The following is a 23,465-nucleotide window of genomic DNA, read 5'->3' on the forward strand; positions in this document are numbered from 1 at the left end:
GGTAGCATTCTTTAAGGAGGTGGAATTACTGGTAAACATAGGCCAGACACATAGGCAATTCCTTTAACCAGAGGCCTTGCAAGCTTTTCTCTAGAAAGCAATGTTATCACATATGCGGGTATAGTAGCATTGCTCCTGGGCATAATTACTACAATGGGTTGTAGTGGGGAAGTTGTAATTAATCACAATCATTGCTGATATGCAGCGGGGCAGCCATTACTGAATCTTACGTGTTTGTTGTGTGTCATAGAAGCACAGAACCCCGTGTTACAGATCTCTGAGTAGAAAGCTGACAGAGTTTGGTTGAAATCATTGGTAAAACAAACAAACAAAAAAAGAGTTTCTGAATTTAGGGATCTAATGTTCTCTTCCAAAAGATCTTTTCAGCTCAGTGAAAATGTTGTGCTGTGTTGCATCCTAATAGTTAAAGTCTGAACAAGCTTTATTATGAATAACTATCTTATAGCCTGGAGACTCAAAGAAACAAATTACCTTCTCAAAGGAAGCTTATAGGTTTGTAGTTTCTCAGGCAAATGGGAGCCAGGGCTGACTTTGTTCTAGAACCATCATATCCTTTTATTCTCCTGGCCAAGCCTGTGATTTTTGCTTCCTGACTCTATTAAATATGCTATGGGGCATTTTGAGGGATAAGTTGCTTATGAAAATGAAACTTAACTGGAATGTCTCTGTGCTCTTTAAAACGCTGTCTTGCCTGGTGAGTCTCTCCAACACTCAATTTAAAAAGGGTTCTGATGGGGTCATTATTTTGTCACCAAATTCGTGTTAGAGTCTTCACACCCATGGGTGTGTGATGTGATAACTAAGATGAGCCCTTTCCCAGCACAGTGGTGGGGCAAGATGTTAATTTAAGGATTAGGAGAGGAGAACATGCCTTTCCCCCCAGTTTAGCAATCTTTGTCCATTTATCTCATAATTTTAGATGTCTAATAAATTGGAGAAGAAAAATTTAAGAGAATTCATGAACATGGGGTTGAACTTAATGGTCTAAGGGAACCAGGTTATCGGTACTGTCCTGGTTAGGGCTACTATTGCTGTAATGCAACGCCATGGCCAACAGCAACTTGGGGTGGTAAGGCTTACATATCTTGAGTTACTGAGGGAAGGCAGTGGCAGGAACACAAACTGGGCAGGAACCTGGAGGCAGGAGCTGATGCAGAGGCCATGGAGCGGTGCTGCTGATAGGCTTGCTCCTCATGACTTGCTCAGTATGCTTTCTTAAAGGACCCAGGACCACTACTTCAGTCTGGGTGGCACCACCCACAATGGGCTAGACCCTCCCCTGTCAATCACTAGTTAAGAAAATTCCTGCAGGCTTGCCTACAGCTTGATCTTATGGAGGCACCGTCTCAGCTGAGGTTCCCTCCCTCTTGATTAAGCTCGTCTGTGTCAAGGTGACATGAACCTAGCTCTTGTCAACTTGACACAGGAATACATCACTGTTCAGCCATAACCTTTCTTTGTTGTTCACCCTCCAGAACACATGTCACTGTCAACATTACAATGTAACATCCAGAGTTTTAAAAGACCCACAGTCTGAAAATTTAAACACCCCAAGTTTAAGTCTTTTAAAAAAAATACCCAGTATCTTCTAAAATCCAAACTATCTGTAAAACTCTAAAATCTCTTTAAAAGTTCAGAGTCTCTCAAACGTGGGATCTGGTAAAAATCAAAAATAAATTAAATACTTTCTTATCTCAAGCAGGAAAAAACAGGGCAAATTCACAATCTAAATTAAACAAAAATCAGACTCCAACAATGTAAATAATTCAATATCCAAGATCTACTCATGACCTTCTGGTCTCCTCCAAAGGGCTAGGATCACTTTTCTGGCCACTCTTTCCAGCCCACACAGATTTGTCTCCTAAGTTCAGTCTGCTCCATGCCATGGCTGCTGCTTTTTTCTTGGTGGCCAGCCCCTAGTACTGGTGTTCCTGAAATGCTGGGATCTCTTGTTGCAACTGGGATTTGATAGCCTTAAGGGACCCCAGCCCTGCCACACAGTGCCAAGCCTCAGTGGCTCCCCTTGACCCCTTCATGCCTTCAAAACCAGTACCACCTGGGTGACCTTTACACTACCAAGTATGGTTGCCAGCACAAGGTACAATCTTGGCTGCCTTTGGAACACAGCTTCTTTGTGATAACTTCAAGGAATCACTTCCCAGAAGATTTCACCCCTCCAATGCTGGTCTCTTCTTAATCACGGCTGATTTCTCAGCTCCAGTTGGCCAGCATCACTTATCCCAGCAAAGCAATGGTCTCACATTAGTGGTTCTGGTGTCTTGTTAGTCACAGCCAGTTCTTCAACCCCAGCAGACCAGAACCACAGATTCTTAATTCATAATATTCAACGGTCTAATAGAGTCTTTAAGTGACTCAAAATTCCCTTTGGAACTTAACAAGCCAGGCTTCTATTGTCTACGTTTCTCTCAACACTCATCTTCCAACCTCCCAAGAACCAAAGTCAAGCTTTGACTACTCAGTGGCATTTCTATGGACCCCAAAGGTCCAAAGTCCTTCTGCAATACTCCCCAAAATAATATGGTCAGGTCGGTCACAGCAAGAGCCCACTATCTTAGTACCAATCTGTACCGGCAAGGTAACAGCGGTTATAGGGTTTAGGGAAATAACCACGGTAGTCCTTTATAATAAATCAGTTTTAATACAAGGGAAAATAAGGGAACTTACAGATCCAAAGGTCCAGTGGAGCAGAAGGTACACAGGGGAGAACCAAACGGGCTCCTTCCGGCACCCCGATCCTATTTAAGGGGAATGCTACTCCGCTGGAGCAGCCACGCCCCTGAACGCAGGGATTGGGCCAGCTGCCCCAACACCAATCTTTCTTAGTTAGGGTTACTATGGCTGTGATGAAACACCATGACTAAAAGTAACTTGGTAAGAAAAAGGTTTATTATCGTGGGTCACAGTTCACTGAGGGAAGCCCAGGCAGGAACTCACAGAAGAGTGCTGGTTACTGACTGACTTCCCATGGCCTGTTCAGTTTGCTTTCTTATAAACTCCAGGACGGCCATTCCAGACTAGGTAGGCACTACCCATGAAGGGCTGGACCCTCCCCCATCAATCAAGTGATTTAAGAAAATGTGCTACAGGCCTGCTTACAACTTGAGCTTATGGAGGCATTTTCCCAGCTGACATTCCCTTCTTTCAAATGACTTGAGTGTGTGTCAAGTTAACGTAAAACTAGTCGTCACGGGTGCTGAGAGAGGCTCATAACCAAAGCAGACTTTCTCAATGGCCCGGGGTACTCGCCTCCTGATATTCTCCTGTGAATTGAATTAGACCACCTATTTTATTAAACTCGTGCATGAATCTGTGTGCTGTGATTGCATAGCCGTGCTGGAAGAAAAATGGAAGAGTGGTCTCTAACAAAGATGTACTTAAGAGTATATTATATTTTAGACATGTTCAACCTATAGTTGCTACTCAGTGTGACACAACAGGTTTAAACAAAGAACTGAATACCCTTCTCAAACTGGGAGTCCTATAAGACTATCCACTAGATACTGCAGAATATACAGGGCAGCTTATTACAATGCAGTTTTAAATGAAACATTTAAGGGGCCAGTTAAATTTATTTTACATGTAAAGCAGTTGGCAAAATCTTATCCTTTGTACATTAGGAGGTTTTTGTATTGTGGCTTGCTTCATTTACCATCTTTCCCATGCTCCTCCACTCTTCTGTCATTAGGGTAAGTAAGTAGAAAACTTGTTTAGAACATCTTGATGCATGAATGTTGAGAGTAGAAATGTGGGCTCCCCTGTGAAGTTCAAGAAGGTGCATGACAATAAAATTATTAACATCCTAATATTGGAATAATAGATTTTCCAGTAAGCCCATGGAAGGCAGGCCTTTGTTCAGTCTAAGCTGACACAGAGTGCTAATGTGTCATTCTTACCAGGTACTGTGTACTGACTGCCTGACATCTTGGGCTCAGAGTATCTATTGGGAATTCATTTCTGCCCTTTTTACCAGCGACAAAACTGATTATCCAGAGAGAGAAATCAGTCCTCCGGGATCACACACTCAAATCAGCTTTCAACCTAATCTTCCTAGTTCACACCAGAATTTTCGTAATTAATTGATTAATTTCTAGTGTATGTATATACAAAGCGTGTGTGTGTGTGTGTGTGTGTGTGTGTGTGTGTGTGTCTGTCTGTCTGTCTGTCTGTCTGTCTGGCTTGCATGTACAGAAGTAAGTGGCTCTCTTCTTTGACTCTCTACCTTATTCCTTTGAGAGGTCTGTCACTGAATGGAAGCCAGCTGTTCTGGTTAGGTTGGCTGGCCAGGGACAAGGAGCTCCCAGGCTCTGCCTTTCTCTGGCCCCCAATACTACACACGACCATACCCACCCTTTTGCTCAGGGGCTTAAGATTCAAATTCAGGCCCAAGTACTTGTGTAGCAAGCACTCTTACACACTGAGCCATCTCCCTAGCTCCTTGGCCAGCATTTTCATAGCTGCTAACCATTTTGTTGTAGCATGAAATTTTATCGCCCCCTCCCCACCTTTTCACCTAAGGTTAGTCTATGAGGAATGACCCAAAGTGTCTAAATGTCAATCTTCTAGCCTAAAAGATACTATAGCCTAGAATTTTAAGAGAGCTCAAAGTAAGGTTTATAAATGTGTGACTTTGGGAAAATGAGACATAATGAACTGTAATGCCGGGGGTGGGAGGTGATCAGATGTAGTTCTCATTTCCTAGCCCAGGAAGATGGTGAGAGTTCAGACTCGCGATGCTGTGATATTCCAGAGCAAAACTTTCAAAGACAAGGACGCTCTAATCACTGGGAATCTGCCTGGCTTCACCCAGTCCAGACTTGCCCTTGGGCTCCCTAAGATGATTCAGTCCCTGCAACTCAGGCGTCCTAACCGTGACCTTGAGCACAGAACTTTGCAAGGTTATCGTTCGGTATCTTACAGCAGAGCAAGATAAATAGGACGCAGGGTCTGAAATACACACAGAGCTGGATCAATAGCTGCTTGAGTAACTGCATCTAATAAGTGACTGATGTCTAGATTGAGATGTATTTCTGATTTCAATTGACATGGCCCAGTCCCCTACCTTGCAATAATTTTTTTCAGATGTCTATAGAAAAGACCTGGCTATCCAAAATTTTCCTAGGAGAGATAGGGAAAGCATATGTAATGAGCCCAAAGCCAAAATAAGGAAATAAAACTATTGCAATAGGCTTCAGTAAGCAAAAATATGAGGACCTGACTTTTGGTTTAAAAACTAAAATATACAAGTACAAACTGAGGAAAAGATATTTCAGGACTTAAAATCATTACATTTTATTAGACATTATTTCTCTTAGATATGAGAGATAAGTAGTATGAGCCAAACTAAATTAATAGATTTTTTTTCCCTTTTCTTTATCAGAGGTTGTGTGGGCTACAGCAGTGTTTAAGGTGATCCTTATTCCTTAATATACTTCAGTGATAAATTGCACAATACAGAGGGTATTTAATCAAAATAGATAAGTTGCAAATCACAAATCATTCAGTACAATTACACAAATTCATAGCTTGATTTTATCCAACTTTACCTACCAGCTCTCTCTAGCTTCTTTTCATACACTTTCTTTTGCAGGAACTCTCTTATGCTGGAGCTTCAGTCATTAGATCCCTAAATCCTTTGAGGGAGAGCACGTAGGAACAAAATAATTTATCTCTTCTATGTTCCCAAAAATGTTTTCTAAAATACTTGGCTCAGGTCAGTTTAAGGATCTTGTCAGTTTTTCATTGCTGTGGTCATAGGACCTAGGACTGGGCCCCCATGGTGCATAGTAGTTGCTTAATCTAAACGATCCCCTAAGAGCTGATGCTTATCTCAGATGATTTTTCTAAGTTTCATCTTCCATATACTGGCTCCATCCATCTCTATATTTGCTTCTAGCCCTTCGTCTTTATCTCTGAGTGGTTTTTGTGTTTTGATCAGAAGTGACAGTTACTAGTAGGCCCAATGAAGATACCTTATAATCTATTGGAGGTCAGCTGTGCTAAGTAATCTAATTACAAAACTTAAAAGATCAGCTGCACTTAGCTGTCAGATATTACAGACTCATAAAACTATTGGCGAGTAATTACTCATTAGCATTCACTAATTATTCAACCATCTAATACTAAGACCATGGTTACATAGTCGGTGCGGTGTCCTATAGAGGTCAAATAGCCAAGTTTTGACCATGAATAAACACACTTCCCTTCAAATCCTAATTCTACTTGATTGTGTGAAGTTCAACAGGTCACAGTCGCTATAAGCCTGGCTTGTTTTCTCCCTCTGTAGGACTGGGACATAGGAATAGTAATTAATTCCTAAGATCATTATGAAGATTAAAAGACATCAAGGGATGGCCAGAGCCTTCTGCCACATTGTAAATAGTAAAAGCGAGCTGCTATGGTTATAAATAAGAGCCAGGCCCAGCAATGAGAGCTCACATTATGATCAGCTTCATGCCAAGACAGACTGTCATCTCAGAGCTGGGACTGTGGGAAGGCAGACGGCAGCACTGGAACCCAAGGCCCCGGGCCTTAGGTCCCATTAGCATTCTGTCTATGCCACTTTAACATAATGGGTAAAGATTGCTGGCCTCGTGCAGAGCTAGCAGCCACACTGCCGTCTGATTGGCCTTTCAGGATGATAAAGGAGGCAAATGAGTGAAGTAACGAGAACCCAGAATAGGAAAAAATAATAATAAAAGCCCCGATCCCGTTGCATCTGTACAGATACAGAATATCAAGTATGGGGCCTGCTTCACATACAAGAAAGGAAGAATTCCAGTTTATAATATAGTATTTTTATAATTTTACTTTGAGTCAAATTATTTTTTATTTGCTTAGCCATATTTTGACACCATTTCCAGGGGACTTGCTCGCTCGTGTATTAGGTGCCCCTCCCTGGGCAAGCACACAGGTTGGAACAGACCTTAAATTACTGTAGCTTATCATACCGTGTACTTTCATTATGTGCGGTATCATTATGCTTAAGCCTTCTTCATTTCGTTTCCATAGAATGCTGAAGTCTCTGTTTTTGAAGTAAATATACGCTTTGTCGGCGGACTGCTGTCAGCTTACTACTTGTCTGGGGAAGAGGTAAGTTGCAAAGTGGTACAGAAAAATGAATTATGCAATGTCTCCAAATCACTCTTTTGGTTAAATATGCCATTTGTGGCATGGATTTAGGGGAAAACTGACGAAATTTCCATGTTCCCGTGCTTGGTTTTATTTCTCAAAATCCGTGCTAATTAAATGAGCAAGCCGGGGAAGTTCGAGAGTTCAGATTGCCAGGGTAAGGTAAGCCTTTCACATCGCATGGCTCTATTACGCTGTGATTAGGAGTACAAATTCCACATGTCTGTAGGCACACTGCAGATGGTTAGTGTAATGGCAGGCTATGGAGGGAATCTTTGTCTTGAAATTTATTTTAATGTTAGTATGTACACTTCGTTAAAACTTTTTGAAGCGAAGAAAGCGTGACAAATAAGATTTGCGAATTATAGTACTTGTGAAATTGACGGGCTGTGGCTCTGAGCTTGTCAGCACACGGTCCTGCAGGCAGGTGTCCCTGGGAGAAAGGCTTTGTTCTCTTCCTGAGTCAAGGCTTAATGAATTATCTGCTGCTTGGGGCATAGCAGGGAGTTTTAATTCCTGTCTTTCTTTTCTTGGTAGATTAAAGACTTTTGTATCATGCTCAGAAAGGACACTGATGCTATTTTCTTGAAAGCATTTGGATAACTTTGTGAATTATGGGAAGTGTCCACTGAGAGTTTTGGGAATGGACTCACCTGTAATATTGACAATGTTAAAAGCTGACATCAAGGAAAAAACAGTCACATATTTCAGCTGCACGTCAATCAGATTTACGTTAGCCTCAGCATTCTGGCTGGGGGAAAGAGCAGATATTAGCCTGTGTAGTATTTCATGTATTTTCTGTGCTTCAAACAGATTTTAAGCAAGGGTAATAAATGTTTAATGAGACAGGCTGCTTGACTTTCCTCCTGTCTCCAAGGTGCTTTTCTAATCATGCGACTGCACTCTTCTGTTTCTCTCTCTCTCTCTTCTCTCTCTCCTCTCCTCTCTCTCTCTCTCCTCTCTCTCTCTATGAATCTTTATTCTAACCATATTTTTTTTAAGTCTGTAGATGGCCCCATATTCCCCTGTGTCACCCTGTCCTAAGCATCTTTTCAGCCTGGGAAACAAGGCCCTGTGCTGTGTTATTCTCCTTCCTCACTCTCCCCAGATTTTCCTGCTCTGTTATCATCGGTATAGTCCAGTTTAGCATCCCCAAGCTGGAGCAACTCTGTTTTGAAGAAGCAGGCCTCAGATGACTGTTTCTCTATTGAAGAGATCCCTGGGCACCCCAAGCCTAGATCTTCTCATGGTTTTTGACTTGCTGTGCTAGGATGACTTGCTAATTTATGTGTGTATGATACTATTATGAAAGAAAAACTGCACCCTTCTGAGTTGGAGTTATAGGAAATACAGAAAGAAACAAATCTGTATTTCTCCCAAAGATGCACCCTTTTTCATTAGTTCTTTTTTATTTATTGTTTCAAGATTCTATACATATGATTATTTCTATTTCTATGGACATTTGGTATATATGTATGTACCAAATATATAGTATGTGCTTACCAAATGGAATGTCCTCAATAATGTCATTTTTCCATAATTATAATTATTAGCTTAAGGTCTTATAAGAGTTTTTATACTTAATTATTTTTATTCTTTGAGATTACAAAATAATTGCATCATCTCCCTTTCCTTTCTGCACTCTGAATCTTCCCTTATATCCCTGTTTGTTTTCTTTAAAATTCATGACCTCTGTTTTCACTGTCATTATATACATAGTATGTATATATCTCTGTATGTCTATATATACAATTTCTTAATACACATATATACAAAATATAACCTGTTCAGACTGGACAATGCTCCTTGTGTGTATATGGTTTTAGGTTCACCATTTGATGACCACTGGATAACCAACTGGTGTATTCATTCCTGGGGAAGAGTGTTTCTTCCACTCTCTGCATTTCTTAGTACCTAGGTAGGGTTGAGGCCTCCTGAGCTTTCCCCATCTGTATCACGATATCTGTTCATGTGGTCTTGTTCAGCTCATGTTTATGATCTTGTGGGTGGAGCTTCTGTCATTTCTACGGGACACTCTCACAGCAAACCCTGTTCTTCTAGCTCTTGCACTCTTTCTGCCCCCATTTCTGGGTGCTTCTTGAGCCTTGGGTACAGGTGCTGTTTTCTAGATGGATCATTTGGGACTGAACTCCACAGCTCTTGATTTTTGATTGGTTGTGGTTTTCTGATATGAACTCTCTCTGCTGCAAAGAGAAGTTCCTTTGAGGGGCAAGGATTACATTTATTTATCTGTAGGTATAAGAACACATATTTAGATTGTAGTTAGGGATTATTCTGGTTTTGTATAAAGGCAGTTGTAGGTTCACCTCCAAGATTTGTGACTTCACTAGCTCTAGGATTCCAGTATCAGGCATGATTTTCTTCTTGTTGAGTGGGTCTTTACCTCCAGCTAGAGAGCTGTGGTTACTGCCAAGGTACATGTAGCACTCACTACTGCACCACTGGGATTATTGGGCCATGCTGGTCTTTGTTATTGGTTCATAGGTACAGTAGCTGGGTAAGAGTCTGGGTTGTTTCCCTCCTTTGGAAGCTTGCTTAGAGCCTTCTGGTGCCATGAAAACTAATCCTCATCTAGAAAACATTGCATTAAGTGAGGTAAGCCAGACCAAGAATGGCAAATACAATATGTACTCACTTATATGGGGATTTTAGACATGAAGCAAAGAAAAACTAGGCTACAATTCACAATCCTAGAGATCTAGACAACAAAGAGGACCCTAAGAGAAACACACATGGTTCTAGTCTACATGTAGAAAAAGATAAAGTCCTCTTGAGTAAACTTAGGAGTGTAGGGATTATGAGAAAGGGTAGAAGGGGAAACGGGGAGGAAAGAAGGGGATCAGAGAAAAAATATATATCAATAAAAACAATAAAAAATGAAAAAAAGAAAACTAATCCTCAAAAACGTGAGGCTTTCAGGTCAGTTCCAGCTCTGGGGACTCTGGGCCCTGTGTCTGAAATGTGTGGTATCTTAAGTAGTAGAGACTTGCCTTCCACCTTCTTGGAGGAATATTCGATGTTCATGTATAGAAAAGACATGATTTGTGTAAGTTGATTCTATATCCTGACATATTGTTGACTTTTTTATTATTTCTAGAAATTATCTCTTGAGATTTTTATTTTGTTGTGGGGAGGTGGTACTTTAATATGTAATATCATGCCATCTGCAAATAGGGATGGCATGATTTCTTTCCCTCTTTGTACTCTCTTGCCTTGTTGATCCACATAGTTCTTCAAGGACAATATTGAAAAGGGTGTCCTAGTGGACGTCCCTGTCTCATTCCTGACTTCAGTGTGATTGTCTCATGTTTTTCTCCATTTAAGATGATATTGACTGTTGGTTTCTCATATATAGCCTTTTATTTTGGTTGAGGTATGTTCTCTTTAGTCCTAATTCCTCTAGATTTTATCATAAAGCTTGTTAGATATTATCAAAGCCTTCTTTCTAGATCTATTGAAATGACAATGTATTTTTAATGAAGTCCATATAATTACTTAAGGTTTGATTTATTGGATGTGTGCATGCATGCGCACACACACACAGACACACACAATCTATGTCTGAAAAAAAATTGTTTTTCCTTCAACTATGGCAGGTACTTTTTCAGGATATGTTAGCCTAGGTTAGCCATCCTGATTTTTAGGACCTGTAAGGCAGTGCCCAGACTCCTCTGGCTTTCAGAGCTTCCATTGAGAAATCTGTTATGTTGATGCTGGTCCTTTACATGTGATTTGTGTTTGGTTTTCTTTTTTGTTTGTTTGTTGGCTGGTTGGTTGGTTGGTTTGTTGGCTGGCTTGCAGAAGCTTTCAATACTCTTTGCTCATTCTGTTTGGTATTTTAACTATAATACCAAGTAGGGATATTCTTTTCTGGTCTTGTCTATTTGCATTTCTAAGTGATTCTTGTATCTGTACGTATGGTATATGTCTTTCCTTAGTTTGGGGAAGTTTTCTTTTATGATATTGTTGAAGACTCAGTCTGTGCCATTGACTTAGGCATATTTTCCCTCATCTATTCTATAACTTGAAGGTTTGGTCTTTTAATGGTATCCCACAATTCCTGTATATTTTTTTCTGTATTTTTAAATATTCCTTTCTCATTTGGTCGAGATCTTCTATTTTATCTTCTGATTCAACCTACTTGCAAGGCTTCCTTTGAGTTTTCTAGTTGAATTATTGGATTTTTCAATTCTAATTTCATTTTAGCTTGAGTCCTCTTCAGTGTTTCTCTTTATAGAATTCTGTTTTCAAGTACTGGATTGTCTTTTTATTTCCATCAACCTTATGTTAATATTTTTTGGGTTTCACTCAGGTACATATTCTCCTTCTGTTCATTCTCCTTCATTTCATTGAGATGTTTGTGTCTTCTTTAAACTTCTTGAATTCTTTGATGAAGTTTGTAATTGTTCTTTTAAATTCTGTGTCCTGAGTTCATCTACATTGGCCTCACTTGGCAAACATTTCTACAGGACTGCTGGATTTTATAGAGGAGGTACTGCTCTTATCTTTTACATTACTTTTATTTTTGCAATGAGATTTGTGCATGTGGGTTTATTTTATTAGTTCTCTGTCTGCTATGGACAGAGTAGGTTGAGGCAGAAGGGAAGATATGCAGGCGAGGTTTTGTTGGGTGTGGCTTAGATGAAATGAAGTCAGATGGACCCAGGGGACAGGGCTGGTGTTCAATATGTGCATCCTGGTTCAAGCCTTGAGTGTGGGGTATATTTGGGGTTTGGGGAGTGTTTGTGGAGGACAGGATCAGGCAGAGTCACAGGGTTAGATCCTGATAAGTCTATGCCGTTTCTGGGCTGGAGAGGTTGAATAAGGTGTGGCAGGAGCCTGGGTCAGGAGGAGGCATTGTGATCCTGGTAGACATGGTACAGGCAGGGGTGACTAGACTAGGCTGGGGCACTGGGTGTGGGACTCAGGACATGTATGAATGTGTCATGTCAGCAGCTTGTAGGTCAAGGCTATAAGGATGTTTTTGATGCTATATTTGGCTACCTTTAACAGAGAGAGGACAGTGAAGAATACCTTTTTTGGTAAATAACTATCATTTTTCCATATTTGTCTGTCAGTTTCCCTGTTTAAAAATTAGCTACAGAACTTTTTATATTGTTTAAGAAAAAGTTAAGATTTTTTTCTTATATACTTTTCTGGTTTTAGAGAATTTTTAAGTGTTGGTTCATAAAGGTTTATTTTCTTACATATCTTTTTCGTGGGTGTTCTGTAAATACTGAGATTTAGGCCATTTCCAGTATTTCTGTTTTGATTAATATGGTAATAATCTGTCAGTACATAATTGCTCTCCAAAGTGTGGTTTGCTTATGAGAAGTAGTTAGTACTAATTTGGTTGAACAGACCCCTCCCCTTCCGTTTCCTCCTAATTACCTTGTCACCTGACAGTTGCTGTTTGTTTCTCCAGTGCACTCAGGAGAATTGCCTTACAAGAATTTTGTGACCAGGAAACCTTATTCTACCCCAAGCCAGTTATTTGCCTTTGTGTCAGAATGAAACCATAGTTCGTAGAAATATCACTAACATGGCTAGTTACTCATAATTTAGTTTCACCTACACATAAAGTTCTCTACATGCACATGTAGATCAAAGAATTCCCTAGAATTGTCTAGAAAAATTCTTTTTCATAAATCATGTCATTGAGTTTCTGAGCAGCTATAATTTAGGATTCTGATTTCATCTCTGAGGATTATGAATATTTTGAAATTTATAGATATATGCAACCCTACACCGACATCAACTAAATAGTCATCTGAGATTCATGTTGTGAAATAAAGAGGCACCTTTCATTTGGACTTCACTCCACGGAAGTAGTATCATTAGAAACAGGAAACAGGAAGTGTGGGTGCAGGGGAACTCTTGTCTACTGCTGTGTGAGCGTGACAGGAAACACCTGCAATAAACTGCTTATAGAAACATTCAGAAATGTAAAGTGTCTTAGCTCAATTAAGACAGTTTGTAGTTATATACAACGTTTTCCAAAGTCTGTATAAGGAATTCGAACAATCACAATAATCATACACATATATTAGACATAAGATAAATACTAAATAGAATGGTCTTTATTAAGAATAAAAGATGCAGCCAAGTGGTGGTGGCACACACCTTTAATCCCAGCACTTGGGAGGCAGAGACAGGTGGATCACTGCAAGTCTGAAGCCAGGCTGGTCTACAGAATGAGTTCTAGGACAGGCTCCAAAGCTACAGAGAAACCCTGTCTCGAAAAGCAAACAACAGAATAAAAAAAATGCTATGCATAGGTCACTAGTACACTCCAGGGAAATGGAATCCTCCCTGGCAACAGTAAAATATACAAGCAATTAGAATGTACTCACCTGAATCTTTGAGGTGGCAGAATAAGTCTGTAATTTTGTGTGTACTAAAAGCTACATTCTGTAATTTTTTTTTGAAATTTCAGTGGACAGAATTAACCTAATTTTTCTTTTTCCACGTATTTTATGCACTTAATTAAGTATAAGGTTTCATTTTTTTAAAATGTAACTTCTGCTAACACTAAAGTGGAATTCTCTCCAAGAGCAATTTTCGGGAACTGATGCTATAGAATATGATTAGCCAAAGCAAAAATGGCATTGAAAATTTACAAACACAGATGAATAAAATAAACTTAAGGACAGCATATCAAAACAAGTATCTACATGCAGAAAGGAGTAGAATATTACGTGTTATGGAGAATATGAATATTACGTGTTATGGCTGGTGAGATGGCTCAATGCGTACAGGAGCTTATCACACAAATCTGATGGCCTCAGTTTAATCCCTGGGACCCACATAAAGGTAGGAGGAGAAGCTGACTCCACAGAATTGTCCTCTGACCTTCACATGCCTTGTGGCATGCTCATGTGTACAATTACACATAGTAATGTGTTTGATGTGTATGTTTACCTGCATGCATATATGTGTACCATATGCATGTCTGGTACCCACAGAAGCCAGAGGCGGGCTTCAGATTCTCTGGATCTGGAGTTATAGATGGTTGGGAACCACCATGTGGGCATTGGGAAACAAAGCCAAACCCACTGCCAGAGCAGCCAGACTTCACTCTTGCGCCGTCTCTCCAGGCCCAGGCTCTTTAACTACACCGTTGCATATTTGATAGATAGAAAGTACCAATAACTATATTGAACTAGTGGACAAGGTGGCACTGGTGTTCCCCGATAAAGAAAACTGAGGAGAATCTGGATAAAAAGTCGCTGGTTGCCATAGAATCGTGATTCTCAGCCTGTGGGTCATGACCCTTCTGGGGCGGAATGACCCTTTCACAGGGGTCAACTAAGACCATCAGAAAATACAGATGTTCACGTTATGATTTACAATAGTAGCAACATTACAAGAATGACATAGCAATGAACATATTTATGGTTGGGGTCACCACAACATGTGGAGCTGTGTTAAACGTGGCAGCATTAAGAACTTTGCGAACCACTGTCATAGAGGATTTCCATAGCTTGACTGCCCTCTGAGACAGCACGAATCAGGAAACAGACCATTTCTTCTATTCTTGTCTGACTTTGCTCAACACACCAAGTCCGTGGATGAATAAAAAGAAAAAAAAATAAAATGAAAGCCTTGAGATGATAAAAGGATTGTGCTAAGAGCCGCCACTGGGTTTGGCAGGACCCGACATCAGCAAACTGTACTAGAGTGTAGATAACCGCCTAACAGGGTTAGGTGACTGTTAAAAGAGAAACAGATATTTAAATAAGATGTAAATCCGTGTAGGTGATCAAAACTGAAAAAGGACATAGCCAGGCATATCATTAATGAAACACCTGCCTGATTTTAAAACTGACATTATTCCTTAAAGAATCACCTTTAGAGGCGTTTAATCCCGAAGGAAGCAGTCTGGTGCTGAGTCTATCTAGAAAATCATAACCAATCTCATGGATACCAAAATGTTGGAGGACTATCCTTCCATGATGAGAGAGCTTTTCTTCCATGATTGGAAGGAGGACTATCCTTCCGTGATGGGAGAACTTCTTCCATGATAGGAGGGAAAATATCCTTCCAGCAGAAAGGATAGAGGATAATTTGGTCCAGGACCGAAGAAGCAGAGGGTGATCTTTATTTTTATGGCTACAAAAGTTCCCTAAACCTTATCCACCATGCTAAGACACCAATACAAAATGGTGTTGAAGACTCACTGAGTAAGAGGAACAGCTTATGTCTTTGAATCTGAAGGCCACCAAAGTAGAGAGAAGCATGGAGTAGGGTGAGATTGAGAAGCTGAACAGAAAGACTGATGTGTACTTCATTGTGGAGGGCCTTCAGGCTTGACAAGAGTCAGACATTTGGAATGTTGGGAAGGTTAGAAATTGTTTTTGGAATGTATGCTAGTGGTGGATAATCACAAAATTATTTAGAAATCCCTTAGAAAATTAAGATATATTGATGTTGCTTTGTTTCACACTCAGTCTGTCACAATCTGCTTGCAAAAGATGACGCCCAGACCATCCGTCTGTCTCCTGCATCATTCTGCAAGGAATGAAAATGACTTACAGAAAATATTGCATGATCAAGCAGAGCTGTGGAAAGTCAGGGCATATGATAGCTGCAGATAAGATTAGCACAGATTCTGCCAAGTTGTTAATCATCTAAGCGTTGGACAGAAATGTATCTGCAGGTTTCCTAGCGACCAGAGCAAAAATGAAAAGAGATTTAACAGCTATTTGGTGGTTGTGTTTTTGAAACTAAAATTTGATAACATAACATAACCTACATATAATTTTAAGCATGTATATACTAAACTTTATATAAAGCAAAGAACAATAATATAAACAAACAAAATCTATTGATGCAGTTGGATTCACTTTTAGCCATACTCACAAGTACTATTCAAAAATTGGGCTCAAATTTATCCTCCTTTTTCAAATACATGAAAGGTCTTTTAATTATGATCTCTGAAAATGTAATTTCAATGCAGAAATACCAACAGAGGGGCTGCTGAGATGGCTCAGTAGTTGAGAGCACTTGTTCTTGCTGAGGACCCAAGTTCAGTTCCTGACACCCATGTGGTAGATCCTAGCCATCTGTAACTTCAGTTCTAGGGAATCTGGTGCCCTCTTCGGACTTCCATGGATACCAGACACATACCTGGTACACATACATACACATTCATGTCAAACACCCATACAAAACAAAAAAATAAAAATGTTTCAATATCAACAAAAGGCATAATTGTAAAAGAACTACAAAAAAACTGTTTATAATATCCTGAGCTGAAAATGAAATGCAATGAATACTCAGTTTATTTAATAAAATTAAAGTAAGGATTGGCATGGTGGTATGATATATAAAAATTTTTACATCAAATTTTTATAGTATTTATCATATAGTACAGTAAAAGTATTTTAGTAATGCAAACATTATACCACCAAGCCTAAAATTAGTAATCTGCACACTTTCAAGATGAACAAACAATTAGAAATTTTTTTAAATAACAGCTTTAATGACAGCTAGATCACGACATGAATCTATAATACAAAAATTAAGTATCACATTAAATTTCATAGTCAGTTTTATAGGGATGTATAGATTTAAATATCTACACTAAGAATATATATATATACATATATATATATATATATACATGTACAGTTTTTTAAATATTTCAGAATTAGAAAAACTACCAAGAAAAAAGCAACATCATGGAAAGTAAGAGCACAGGTTGTAAAGTGAAATGCTGGAAGTTTCCTCTCTACCTCATAGATCCACATCCTCACTGAGATAATTGCCTGCAAAAATCTACAGAGCAGTATGAACCAAATATTCACCTACTAGGAGACTGGGAGTTGGAGGTGTCAGTTCGAGTGTTCCCTTCAAGAGGAAGGTTTCTCAGGTGTATGTTTGGGTCATCCCAACCCAGGCTGACCATGGTGGCTCTATTTGGTCAGGGCAGTGTTTGGATGTAGTACTGAGATGCATACAAGGAACAGTCATGATGTGGGTATTGTGTGACAGAGCTTTTCATCGGGAGCCAAGGCACACACTTTTCTTCATCCCATGAAGGGAGGGAATCCACGACAGAGCAAAGTCCAGCTTGGTGAACCAATGAGTCCTATGGGAGTTACTTACAGGAAAATGGCCAAGGCTTATTCACAGTGGCAAGAATGACTCAAAAACAGCTGAATAGCCACAGCCCACCCCCCAAAGGGGTGACAGCTCCCAAAGCTGGGACCCTGGAGCACAGTGCACAGCCTGCAGGCAGCTCAACAGGTTGAAAAGTGTCCTTCCCAGGTGCCTCAGTTGATCTAAACCTCTTCCAGGCAGCTCAGCTGGTGTTTGCTTCTTCCAGAGAGCTGGTCTAGTCTCAGGATCTTCTTTGCAGCTGGGCTTGTCTGAGAGTCATCTTTGCAATTTTATGGCTTCCTCTGGGAGGGAGGGGCCTAGTGAATCTCATCCATTTGGGGGATTTTCTGGAGCTATTCTAAGTTGTTTACCTTTCAGTTTAAGGAGTTTCCCTGCAGGATGGAATGTTTCAATGTCTGATGAAGCTGGTACAGCAGTGGGGAAAGTCACACATCTCTCCGGCAGACTGTGTCATGAGTTCAAGCCCTGTGTCAGACTCCCCTGTGTCCAAAACAGCCCAAGTGGGTCTTGGGCTTTAATGAGAAAATACAACTTTCGAATCCCAAACTGGAAAACCTGAACAGACTCGTAAAGAAACAGGGTTGCTTGCATTTGGGTATGATAGGACAATAAACCAAAATCTACCTGAAGCACCCCCCCTGCCCCTCCCTGAGCTGAGAGGCCTGAACACTTCCAGCACTTTCACAGTTTCTCACTTTGACACTAAAAGAGCAATGTGATTATGCCCATCTTATATCACTGAGCCATCAAGCAAATGCCCTACAGACATGCCCATGAGCCAATCTGATGGGAGCCATTCCTCTTCTTTCCGGATGTGTCTAGGTTTATGTCCAAGTGACAAAAGCTAACCAGCCTTTCCCCAATACCATGAACGCAATTCCAAAATAAAGATTTAAGTTTCTGCTGCTTTGGTATATCTTTACTTAGTACTCTGTGTGCCTGGTGCTGGCAAGCATTTAATAAGTTTTCTGAATTCCTCATTAGATTTTCTGTGACCTTTACTTGTTAAAATGCCAACCGAAATGATTTTCAAGGACTTGTATAGTAGAATTTGTGTATTGACAACAGGAACAAGCAGCGGGCCTGGAAGTCTTGGGTAGCTGAGAGGGAAACGATGTAATGAGGTGACTGGAAATGTGCGCGACCAATAGTTCGTCTATCACAGTGGTTCTCAAGCTTCCTAGTGGCGAGACCTTTAATACAGTTCCTCATGTTGTGGTGACCCCATCATAAAATTATTTTGCTGCTACTTCATAATTTTGTAATTTTGCTACTGTTATTGTTAGTATTCAGGCATCTGTACTGGCCTGCCCGCGGGGTCCTGACAGGATACGTCCCCAGCTGCAGCCACTAAGAGCACCCCCTGTGCACATTCGCCACATTTCCTTATAAAAGGCAGGATTTAGCCTGGCAGTGGTGGCTCATGCCTTTAATCCCAGCAGTCGGGAGGCAGAGGCAGGTGGGTCTCTGTGAGTTCGAGGCCAGCCTGGTCTACAAGAGCTAGTTCCTGGCTCCCAAGCTACAGAGAAACCCTGTGTTGAAAACCCAAAAATAAGGAGGTGGGTGGGGGGGCAGGGCTTACCAACCTCCTTTCTCTTTCTCTCCTTTATTCTCTCTCTGTCTCACTGTCTATTTCTTTCTCATCTGCCTACCCTCACCCCCAGCCTGCTTCTCTGTCCCCTTCTCTGCCTCTTCTCTATCCTCTTCCTATGTGAGTCTTGTGTGGTGTGACTCTCCTGCCGCTTTTAAATTATAACGCTCATGAATTGTAATGTAAATAACTGTGTTTTTTGATGGTCTTGGGCAACCCCTGTAAAAAGACCTTTAAGCCCCCCCTCAAGGGATCATAACCTACTGCCTTAAGCTTCTGTGGCTCCACCCACTTCCACCTTCAGTCAAGTTCCCTCCTCATCCCTTCAGCCCCAGCCTCCATCTGCCATTTTATCTTGTATGCACGGTGGTTCTCCAAAAGAGATAAGTTTTGAAAACCAGTGAGCTAGAGACTCTATCTAAATTAAATCATTATTAAATATACTAGGTCATTTATTGTGGATCTTCTACATTGAATGACATTGTTGGGGCATTTTCTGAAATTACAAGGTGAGGAGGAAATGACAAAGAAGAAACGTGAAAGGGATGCCACACATTTTCTTCAGTCGAAGGGAACTATCCAAACCAGACCAAATTGTCCAAACCAGTTCATGCCACATTCATGTTAATTTCCTGGAAAGGAACAATTTTAATCCCATTTATCAAATGAAGGTCTCTGTTATTTTGTACTAATGTGTTTAGCCTCATGATTCTGCATACACCTTATTAGCTTAGTATTTGACATTCATTACTGAAATTTTTGTGAAAATAACTAATATTTTCATATAGAATGGTCTAGTTTAGCAAAAAAATAGAGAATACTCACTTTGCTTGTATTTATAATTAAATTTTCATGGCTGGTGGGTTATAGCTGTCACACATAGACTATCCCATTATAATTGGTAAGTTTAATTTGTACTTTAAAAGCGATATGCCAGTGTATAGAATTGACTCTGAAATTACATGTATTTTAGTCTAAATGAAATTGCTGCCTTTTCGTGCCCTAAATTCCAGAAATCATACGTACCTTAGTTTTGTCATATTTTAAACTGTATATAACTCACTCCTGGATTTATGGTCATTTTTGAATGACTTAGAAGTTTTCTCAGTGTGAGAATTTGCCTCAGCAGTGTTTGAAGCATTCTGCCCCCAGTTCATTAGTAAGCCCACTTGAAAAGCTGGTTTATACTAATCTGTAAATGACAGAAGTTGGTCCAGCCTGTGACCAGTTGCCAAGTGAGTGACACCTTAAGGAAAGGAAGCAAGTTCGTGTCTTCTATCTCCGGCAGGGCAACATGGCTTCTCTCTGACCCTGCCCTTCTTTCTCCCAGCATTGAGTTTAGTTTTCCCCATCTACCTAAGTTCTGCCCTATCAACAGGCCAAGGCAGTTTCTTTATTCATTAACCAATAAAAGCAACACATAGACAGAAGGACCTCCCACATCATATAAAATTTTGTTTTGGTTAAAATTTTCATCATTTGGGAATTAGGTTCCTTCTAAAGTAAGTTTTCTAGATTTTTTTGTTTGGAAAATGTCTTAAAATTTTTTGCCACAGACCGAGTTTATATGTTCCTAGTTTTAAAACATTTTAGAATTTGGATCATCGGCCGACTTTAGGGTTAATCATCTTATTAACAGAATCCGTGTCTGCTACACTGTGATATGTTTCTCTGAGAGGTTCGCTGCTCTATCAGAGTAAGCCAAACAGTTCTGGTCTTACAATTTAGCTGAAAATTAATTTGCATTGATACTGAAGTAAACATAAGTGTGGAGAGGAATGTTTCATTTGAGACATAAGAAGTTACGTTTATCTTTACTTGAAGTACCCCATTCTTCTGAAATAGCACAGTTAGTGACTAGCTCTATGGTCCCGCCAAGAGCTCTAATGGACAAGCAAGCGTAGGAGAGTGTGTGAATTTTCTACAGCTGCTCAGTGTGTTTGCTTTTCATTCTTGCTATTGACTAGAAAGGACGAGAAAGAGAGGCTGTCTCATTGGCTGTCTAAGCATTATTTAGGTTGATGCATTTGCTTGCTTTACCCTATTTTGCCAGACTTGCGAATGCCCTTGTTAGAGCCATGGGAGCAGTTTCCTTCTCGTTTACAATCTGCTGCCAACTTCCAAGTTTTAATAATCGGTTGCTACCTGGCATGACAGTTATTAAATAGTGATCTCGCTAGTAGCCCAGGAATACAGTGTGTGATCAGGTATGTGAGGCCCTGGATTCAGTCCACAGCAGCAAAAATAAAAAAAATAAACAATTTCATCTGTATGGTTTTCTCTTCTGCACATCACTTTCTACCGGTCAGGTAGAAAGCACGGTGCTTATTCAGTTCAGGGTTACCTATCACGTCACACAGCCACTCCGACGCTTGTGCTGTGTGTTTTCTGTTTCAGATTCTAACCAGACATTAAAAAAAAAAAAAGCAACAGCAACAAAAACTCAAAGTTGAAGTTTGAAGAATTAATTGTGATTGCCTTCCGCTGTTATCTGATCAGACCCTGTGATTAGCCTGATTATGCCTTTTATCACTCAGTATTTAGCAAGCATGTGTTGAACATTTATTGTGTGCCAGGCTATATCCTAGACTCTGGAGGAGTCAGCAGTGAACAAATTAGACAGAGCTCTTGCTTTCATGACATTTTCATGGTAGTATATATAATATTAAGTACATTCACGTGATAACTTCAGACTGGAGAATTATGTGGTGAACAGTGATGAGCGGTGAATCCAGGAGCCAATGAATCTTCAACCTCAGGTGAAATTGGAGTCACAGGCTAAAGGACATGAGCCAGTCTTGGGAGAATTGGAGGAAATCCCTTTCTAAACAGGCACACAAAGAGTTCTGGGTTTAGAGTTGGCTTTTTCAAATGTGGGATGAAGAACAGGAGAAAGGAAGGAAGTCATAACGGCGGAAGACTGTATTATGAGGTAGCTGTGTGTGTGCGTGTGTGTACTTGTGTGTCTGTCTGTCTGTCTGCTGTGTGTGTATATATGTACACATATGTGTACATACTGATGTGTGTTTACAGCATCAGTACTGGAGAATTATGTAACCTCTGTGTTGTAGACACACTGAAGTTTCTTCATATCCATGTTAACAAGTCAGTAACCTGGGATTAGATCTTTGCTCTTAAAATCAATGGTCCTGAGTCCATATTATGACCAAAATCAGTGTTGACTGTGGTTGGTGCCACAAGTTTTCTTTACCTACCCATTATTCTTGCTCAATATATAAACCTTATAAAATAAGATAGCAGAAATCTAAAGCCAATAAAATCCACTTTCTCATCAATAAAGAATAATTTAAGTTATGAAAATTAATCATTATGTAGTCAGAGCACTTAAGAGTTAATAACATACTTTTTATTTAAGTTGCATCTGAAATTATTTGTTCATAATACTTAAGCCTGTTTCAAAACACAAAGACGAGGGGCTCAGATTTTTCAGAAATCTGTGAACATTCTCATTTTCTTTCAGTGTTTTTATCCTTCACCCCCTTAATCAATATTAAGTGAATTATTGACAGTTAATAATTGCTTTCACTGTCCAATAAATACAAGTAGCAAAAACTTACAATATGTGATTTCAATATGTGAATGTGGTTTCAATATGTGAATGTGGTTTCAGCTTTGTAGCTGCCTTTCTACTCTGAATTAGGATCAAGTGCAATTCAAAATGTCAATAAAATTTGTATCTATGCCAAAATTAAAGTATACATTTAACCTTTTCTTTATAAGTCAGGCATATTGAGGTGAAACTAATCGTGAGCACTAGCTAAACAATATGGACGTATACACCTTAGAATTGTCTCCCTGTTTGGGTTGTATTTTCTGAGAAAAGAAGATGAAGGGGAAAGTAGCGCTTTTGCATTTCAAATGAAACAAAATAGTTTGCCTTTATCGATAGACATAAATACAATTCAGGTGCTATGCTTTTATGTAATTAGAGAATTCCAGAAAGCATTTAGAAAAAGCTTAAAAATCTACCATGTGTTGACAGCACTTTAATAAATATCTCCAGACTGTGAATAGAAATTTGAAGTCCAGTAACCTATTTGATTTGCTTTTTATATTATTTTCACTTACAAAAAGTGAGAAAGGGAAAGTCATATTTATTATCATTTTATAAAAGTAACTGCCAAAAACGTCTGCTCATCTTAAAGATTAACAGTGGTTTCTGTGGCTGCTGTTCTTGTCCTCAAAAGAGAAGTTTCAAGCCAGTGTCCCTGTGGTTAAGCTAATTAGATGCTGGGACTCGGAACTCTTAAGTTTTTCACAGAGGGACTGCAGAGCCCAGTTAGCACTGGGATGGATGGACAGCCCTACACTCGCAGGCTCTGTTCCCCTCTCGTTACTCTTTCCACTTATTCCACTTACCTATCCATTGCTGCCCTCCCAGAGAGACTCAACATCCACCATTACCTACCCACTTTACAGATACTTAAAATAAAACCTCAATACTTAAGACTGTCCTCCCTCCCAAATTAACAAATTAACAAAAAATAAAACTAGGCACTTTCAAAGCATAAAATGTGCTATTTAAAATAAAAACCTA

General features: G+C 39.8%; 1 protein-coding gene across 2 annotated transcripts in view; it reads left to right on the plus strand.

The window, feature by feature from the left end:
- Man1a1 (mannosidase alpha class 1A member 1) overlaps positions 1–23,465 on the plus strand; it is a 177,880-nt gene that overhangs the window by 56,719 nt on the left and 97,696 nt on the right. For both annotated transcript variants that reach the window (XM_038338520.2, XM_038338522.2), the window contains one exon: positions 7,051–7,131. In XM_038338520.2, the coding sequence (XP_038194448.1) occupies positions 7,051–7,131 (81 nt within the window). The remainder of the gene's footprint in view (positions 1–7,050; positions 7,132–23,465) is intronic.

This window comes from Arvicola amphibius, chromosome 8 (assembly GCF_903992535.2).
Source record: "Arvicola amphibius chromosome 8, mArvAmp1.2, whole genome shotgun sequence".
Taxonomy (NCBI): domain Eukaryota; kingdom Metazoa; phylum Chordata; class Mammalia; order Rodentia; family Cricetidae; genus Arvicola; species Arvicola amphibius.